The sequence below is a fragment of the Pteropus alecto genome, unplaced genomic scaffold (genome assembly GCF_000325575.1).
Source record: "Pteropus alecto unplaced genomic scaffold, ASM32557v1 scaffold39, whole genome shotgun sequence".
Classification (NCBI taxonomy): Eukaryota; Metazoa; Chordata; class Mammalia; order Chiroptera; family Pteropodidae; genus Pteropus; species Pteropus alecto.
Genome location: NW_006443568.1, coordinates 5941449 through 5948583, shown reverse-complemented (window position 1 = coordinate 5948583; position 7135 = coordinate 5941449). Strand labels below are relative to the sequence as shown.

Below are 7135 nucleotides of genomic sequence, written 5' to 3'. Positions count from 1 at the left end.
TGAAGACATATGTGATGGACAACTCATAATAAAGTAAAGGTCATACTCAGCATCTACACTCAAGTTGCTAATAGCATAAGGAGAAAGATAAGCAGCCAGGATATCGCTGGTGGCCAAAGACAAACACTCTCTTCAAGCAAAGTATTGGCTCTCATAGAAATCCAATGACAGGAAATGAAGTATAGTTTACAACTGGAATCGGAAAGTCAGGAACAGGCTGTTGGGTTCTCATCTCTACTTTACAAACTGATTCATTTTCCCACTCCTCTCTGTAGTCTGGTGGAAGAGAATGTCTAATGCAGAGTCTCTATGACAGGAGAAGGTGCTAGGCAAGTTGGGGAACCAGGAAATAGCCCAGGATAAAGAAAGGGTGTCACCTGTCCCACATAATGCTTGGCACATAATAGGCGTGTGCTAACTTTCTTAGAGTAGATAGACTCCATAATCTCTATTTTCTGAAGCTCCTCAGGTGCCTTCACTCAGTGAGACCTGCCCTCAGTTTGGAGAATAATAGAGACTGACTCCTGCTGCTCATAAGTAATAATGAAGGGAGCAGTGGCAGGAGTAAATCCACCCTCTTTTTATCAAATATACATGTATGGAATGTGTGCCTTTGTCCAAAAATCTCGTAGGCATTGGTTTAGTTCTATATACCTATTTGGTACCATGACCATTTTTATCTCAGTGTCTGAAAATTATAAGCCATTTTCATTGGGCATAATTAGAACAAGAGGAAGCTGTGTGTTAGAAATGGAAATGGAATATGAAGTGGTTGGCAAAATAGGAATAGAGATTTTTGTAGTGAAGCCCTGGATAATATTCCATGAACCTGCGGTCTGCTTTGCTGGCCTCTTTCGCTTACTGTATGCCATTGTGGGTCATTCTGAATCAGTTCTGTATTATGAGGAGGCATGTACCTTGGAGATCAGCCTGCCCACTGATCATAGTGAAGTTTAACTATATTTGATCCAGATTATAATTTTCTTTTGGCATAGCTACTATCATTACTTTCTGCTGTACTACATATAGAAGAACAGAAATAGGAATGTCATCCCTTGGTTGCAGTGCTATCTCTGTCCTATTGTCTAGAGAACTTCCTTTGATGCCTATCTATGAGAGAGAGAAAGAGATTGCCAGCCCTGGGCCCATTTTGCTAGAGCACAGAGTCTGGTGTAGTCTATGCAGAAGCCTTCAGTGATTCCCCTTCTATGGAGTTCCTTTAAGACCCTTCACAATCTATCCAACTTCCCAGCATCATCATTCACAATCCTTTCCCACACACCATCTTCAGCTGCATTCATTAAAAGAAATTCTATGTGCCAAGCGCTGTTCTTGTCACTGCAGGTATAATAGTGAATAAAACAGGTAATATCCTTGTCTTCATGGAGGACCTACATTCTAATGAGGGTCGCAGACAATGAAATAGTAAACAAATACAAAATTATACTAATATGTCAAGTAGTGATGTTTTATGTTTTATGGTTATCAGAGATGGAGAGTATTATTAGAAGGTGGGTAGCGGGGATAGGTGACTTGCCATTGTAGATAGAGTGGTAAGGGCAGACCTTTCTCTTAAAGTATTTGAGTGGATATTTGAAGGAAGCAAGCTACTCAGAGCATTTCAGCAAGTATAATAGCCAGATGTTGGGAATGAATCTGGCATGTTTAAGGAACAATGTAGCTGAAGTGACATGAATGAGATGAGAGGAAGTTAGAGGAAACCAGGGCCTTATAGGAGAATATGAAGACTTGCAGCTTTCACTTAAAGTGAGATGTCAATAGAGGTTTTGACAAGAGGGATGACATGTTTTGATCTACTTTTTAAGAAAATTATTCTGTCTGCTAAACTAGATGCTCATAAAGCAAGGGTGGGAGCAGCAAGTTAGTTAATGGCCAATATTAACAATCCAGGTGAGATGATGGTGGCTTAGACTAGAATAATAGTGGAGGTGATAAGAAGGGAGTTTAAGTGTGGGTATATTTTGAAGGTAGAGCTGACAGAATTTGTTGGGTGGTTGGATATGAGGTGGGAAAGAGAACAGTTAAATATTTGAGCTAAGGGGAAGAGGAATACAAAAGTTAAGTATGGGGGTGGGGAGCAATCAGGAGTTTAGTTTGAGTTGCTATTTATGAAAATGGGAAAGAAAGCTAAAGGAGAGTAGTTTGGGAGAGGGCAGGACATAGGAGTTGAGATGCCTATCAGATGTCTTTATGGAGGTATAAAGTAGGCAGTTGGATGTATAGTTCAGGGTTCAAAGGAGAAGCCCAGGTAAGAGATATAAATTTAGAGAGAATACAGTCAATAATAAGGTAATACCTTTGTACAGTGACAGAAGGTAACTAGATTTATCATGATAATCACTTCATATTATATAAAAATATTTAATCACTATTGTACACATGAAACTAATATTGTAAGTCAGTTATACTACAATTTTAAAAAGAGGCATAAATTTGGGAGTCATCTCCATAAAGATGGTATTTAAGTTCATATATGGATCACCTAGGGAGTAAATATAGGGAAGAGAAGGGGTTTGAGGACTTCAGCTCCAGAATGTTTCAACTTTTAGAGGTTATAGAGATGTGGATGAACCAGCAAAGGAGACTGAAAAGGAACAGCCTGGGAAATTGGCAGAAAAGTAAGAGAATTTGATGGAAGTTAAGTGAGGAATGTGTTCTAAGGAAGATGGACTGTGTTGAATGCAACTGATCAAGTAAATGACACCTAAGAATTGACCATGGATTTGGCCTTGGCCTTGTGGAAGTCATCAGTAACTTTGACAAGAGCTGTTTCAGTACAGTGGTGGGGTCACAACCTGGTTAAAATCGTTCGGGAGACTTTTTTTTTTTTTTAATGGGAACTTTTAAAACCTATTTGTTTATTGTTGGGAATGAGCCAGAAAAGAGGTAAAAATTGATGCTCGAGAGAGGTGACAATTCCTGGACCTCTCTCTGAGTGGGAGAGAAGGGATGGCATCCAGCACATAGTTAATAAGCCACACAGGATAATTTATCACTCTCTGAAAGATCTTTCAAGCATTTGCCTCATTTTGTCTTCCCTTTGGCTGGAACGTCCTCACTTCCCTCCTATCAGTACTACCACCACCGCTCCACCTGTCAAAACCATATTCATCTTTCAAAAGCACAACACATTGCATGCATATCCTTCATGAAGCCATCCTCGAATTCCTCAGACATAATTGATTTTTTTTTTTTGTATGTCCATGGCATGTTTTTTGTACTATCTTACATCACTTCCATGGACTGCCTAGTGTTTTCATTAGTCTTTCTCCTTGATTAGATAATTTGTTCCTTGAAGGCTCTTAATCCCTAATTTCTGACCTCACTCAGCTATTATAAAAGACAAATTAATTAATAGATATCCCTGGCTCATAGAAGATACTCAAATATTTGTTGTCCTGTGTGGTTATAAAGAGTCAGTCTTTCCCTTGTTTGAAGCTGGCTTTGGTTTGGAGGAATAGTGCCAGGCTCCACTACTGAATGTGTTTATTTTGCATCTCCTACTATAGTACAAATAGCACTATTTTTCTGAATTCTATTAAGAATCTGTTCTTCTCATATCCTAAGCAACAACACTATGTGACTCTGGCTCTCTAAAGTGCTTTGTGGGTAGTATATATAGTACATATTGATCAATAAACCTTTTTCTTCTGGTCATACCCTTTCTAAGCTATGATAAACTGATGCCTTACAGACAGATTCTAGCCAGAAATCACCCTGTGTCCTACCTCCCAAAAATCCACCCTAGAGAATCAGTTCGAGAATCAAATTATCTCTTGAGAATCAATCTCTTCTCAAGAAAATAATGAATGATTTCTCAAGAATAATTTTTAATAAGTAAAAAGAATAAATTCTTGCTTCATTGATTTCTGGCCAAATCAATACCTTTTGGTTGAGAAGTGCTAATTTAGTTGCTGCCTTTAATACAGATAAGGCTCAGAAGAATATTCACATTGAGACCCAGCCTGAGTCAAATCCAGGTTCTACCACTTGGGCAAGTCATTTTATCTCAGTAAACCCCTCTGAAGTTTTAATTTTCTTTCCTGAAAATATAGAGATAATTATGCCCACTTAATAGATTTGATGTGAAGGTTAAATTTGGTATGTGTACAAAGTGCCCAGCTCAGCATCTAGAAAAGTAAGTACTCAATAAATGTCAGTTGCTATTCCCTTTCTCTGTTTTTGTTTTTCTCATACCCTGGGTTGCTGCTATTCTGTTTCAGAGCTAGAGAGAAAATAGGTGGGCTAGCTGCTGTAGCACGGGTATGTGTTCTTTTTTTAGAAAGCAGTTTTGAGCAATGGCTTCTTTCCCATGCCCCTTGTGTCCTTTCTGCCATGGACTCATACCTCTGGGTCGTTTCTTTACCCTTTATCTTCTCCATTTCTCCCTTGAATGCAGTCCAGGGAGGAGGCTCTAGTTTCACCTCCTGCTCTCCATCTTCTCCTTCCACCCGACTCCCAACTTTCCTCTTTAACTTCAACTTCTGAGGTGATCAGTTGTCCTTTGTTCTCTAGCTCTGGGTTAGACACACAACGAAAATGATGCCACCTGGTGGAGGACTAGATTTTCTTTGCCCAGGCTGAGAAAGAGCTTTTGCATCAAGATTCAGGTCTAGAAGGCCATCTTCCCATGTCCTCTGTGCTAACTAGAGGCCGCATCCTAGCACCCCAGGGTTCACTAGTGATTTGTTTTTCTCTTTCTCCTGAGCCTGCATGTTTGAGAGAGAGCAAAGTGGAAATAATGCCAAACTCTGAGTAAGAAAGTACATCTCATCACTTTAGCATGGGTCAACTCATTTTACTTTTCCGAGTTGCAGTTTTATTGGTAAAATAGGACTAATAATTCCTGAATTTTGACCTTACCAGATTATTATTATAAGATAAGAGATGCAGAAAGTTTGATAAACTAAAGTGCTACTTAGATGTAAGGAAGTATTATTACTCTCCTGCCTCGTTTATATTTCCAGGCTAGTTCAGGCTTGGGGGGAATGGGTGCTAGACTCTGCATTTGCTTATTTACCTTCCCAGGACCCTGCCCTTCCTAAGGGGCAGAACCTGGTGAGGCTTCCCAAGCCCACATAACCTGTGATGGCCTTGCAGGACCACAAGCCAAACCATTGATTTGCCACCTCTCAGCTCCTCCCAGCCATGATTCCTAGAGCTTGGTAATGTGGGCCTGAGAAGCTTCCCCCGTCTCTACTCCATTGGAGACTCCAAGAAGGAATTTGGGTTAATCCCGTCTCAAAACTTTGATTCATCTGCCGAGGCGTTGGCCAGACTGTCAGGACATTTTGGGAGTTCTCTGAAATGAGAGAATAATACAATACTTCTAGCTCCCCCTACCGTGTATCAGGTACTATAGTTAGAATTTACCTTGTTTAATCCTAATAGCATCCTTTGAAGTAGATTTTATTATTTGCAATTTACTGAAAACAGAGGTTCAGAAAAGTTAAATCTCTTGTTCCCAGTCACACAGCTAAGTGTAGAGTTGGAATTTGAACTAACTTCTGTTTTATTCCAAAATTGTTATTCTAACCACTATACAGGAAGAGGGGCTGTGTGCTACAGAGAAAAATTCAGATTTCTAGTCCTATGATTTACATGCAGATCACAATCTTACTTTTGTGATCTGGGGCACGTGGCTTTCAACTTCTCCAGCCACAGATACTATCTCATTAAATCTTTACCATGGCCATGTGACTTAGGTGCTATTCTATCTCTGTTTTACATTTGAGGAAACTTGGCGAGGTAAAATGACTTGCCTAAGGTTACAGAATACTAATAACAGTAAGTGGCAAAGCCAGAACTCAAGTCTGGGTTTAATACCTGGTTTGGTGTTCTGTTCACGATTTCTCACAGCCAGCTCCCAAGAGCTGGTGTATCACTCAGACAAACTTATAGCTCTCAGGATGCTGGTTGAAAGCCTATAGGAGGAGCAGGAACTTTGCCCTCTTCTGCGCTGTCTCTTTATCATCGCATAATCCTTCTTCTTAGGAACTTTACTGAGGCAATATAAACATTTGCAGTTCAAGGAAAAGTTTTATGCAAAGCTTTAAAACTGCTCAGAGCACCCCACAGAAGCCTGAGAATCTGCCTCCCATCCTTCGTATGAGTTTGTGCTGTTAATCTGGCAGCATGGTATAGTGGGTAGTTTTTGGTTTTGTTTTTTTTTAATTATGTTTTGAGAAAGTTCTTTCTGAGCCTTTTTCTTTATCAATATAATCTTGTAAGGTTGTGAAGGGTAGAAATGACAAGTATTCAAAGGCAGCAGGTAGAGCCTTATCAAACTGGACAGACTCATTGGAAAAAGTGAAAGACCCATCTTTCCCCCATTAGGTGCATTCCTCAGGTAACGCTTGTTACCAGTTTGTGTCCTTTCTGTTGTTTTCTGTGTATTTTAAATGTATACAGGTATGTGTAGATATATGTATATATACACATTACATGGTATGCATGTATGTGTGTATATGTAATAGACACATATATGTTGAACACACTGGAATCTAGAATACATACTGTATTATGGTCTTGATTCTTGAATTTAGCTTGTTTCGGGCTTTTTTCTTGTTAGTACTTGAAGATTTATCCTTTTAAATTAATGTTTTATAATTTATTAAGTGCTCCCCTATTGATTACATACCATGATTTAAAAAAGCAAAATTACACAACAAATGTTGAGTTTTTAAAATTTCTTTTCAGGACAAGAAGAAAAAGAAACATAGAGACAGGAAGTCATCTGACTCTGACAGCTCAGACTCTGAGAGTGATACAGGCAAGAGGGCAAGGCACACATCAAAAGACAGCAAGGCAGCAAAGAAGAAGAAAAAGAAGAAGAAGCACAAGAGGAAGCACAAGGAGTGAGAGTGCAAAGAATAGAGGGGTTGTTGAGAGAAGAAAGAACCAGGAGCCTTGTGCCTGGCTCCTAGAAAGACTCAATAGTGAGAATATGGCCTCCCACCCCATGACTTCTCTCTTATGGGAGATGTCTTCCTCTCATACAGCAGGCAGGTTTGGGAGTTAGAAGTCAAAAGCCTCTGCCTGAATATGTTGTTTCCTTGCCACTCCTGGTCCCTTTGCAATTGACCCCTGCAGCTCACACATTCATTCACCCAAC

General features: G+C 39.7%; 2 protein-coding genes across 3 annotated transcripts in view; one reads left to right on the top strand and one right to left on the bottom strand.

Moving 5' to 3' along the window:
- ZCCHC17 (zinc finger CCHC-type containing 17) overlaps positions 1 to 7044 on the top strand; it is a 45939-nt gene extending 38895 nt beyond the window's left edge. For both annotated transcript variants that reach the window (XM_006924314.2, XM_015598778.2), the window contains one exon: positions 6721 to 7044. In XM_006924314.2, the coding sequence (XP_006924376.1) occupies positions 6721 to 6882 (162 nt within the window). In that variant the 3' untranslated portion in view covers positions 6883 to 7044. The remainder of the gene's footprint in view (positions 1 to 6720) is intronic.
- FABP3 (fatty acid binding protein 3) overlaps positions 1 to 7135 on the bottom strand; it is a 16369-nt gene that overhangs the window by 899 nt on the left and 8335 nt on the right. The window lies entirely within an intron of this gene.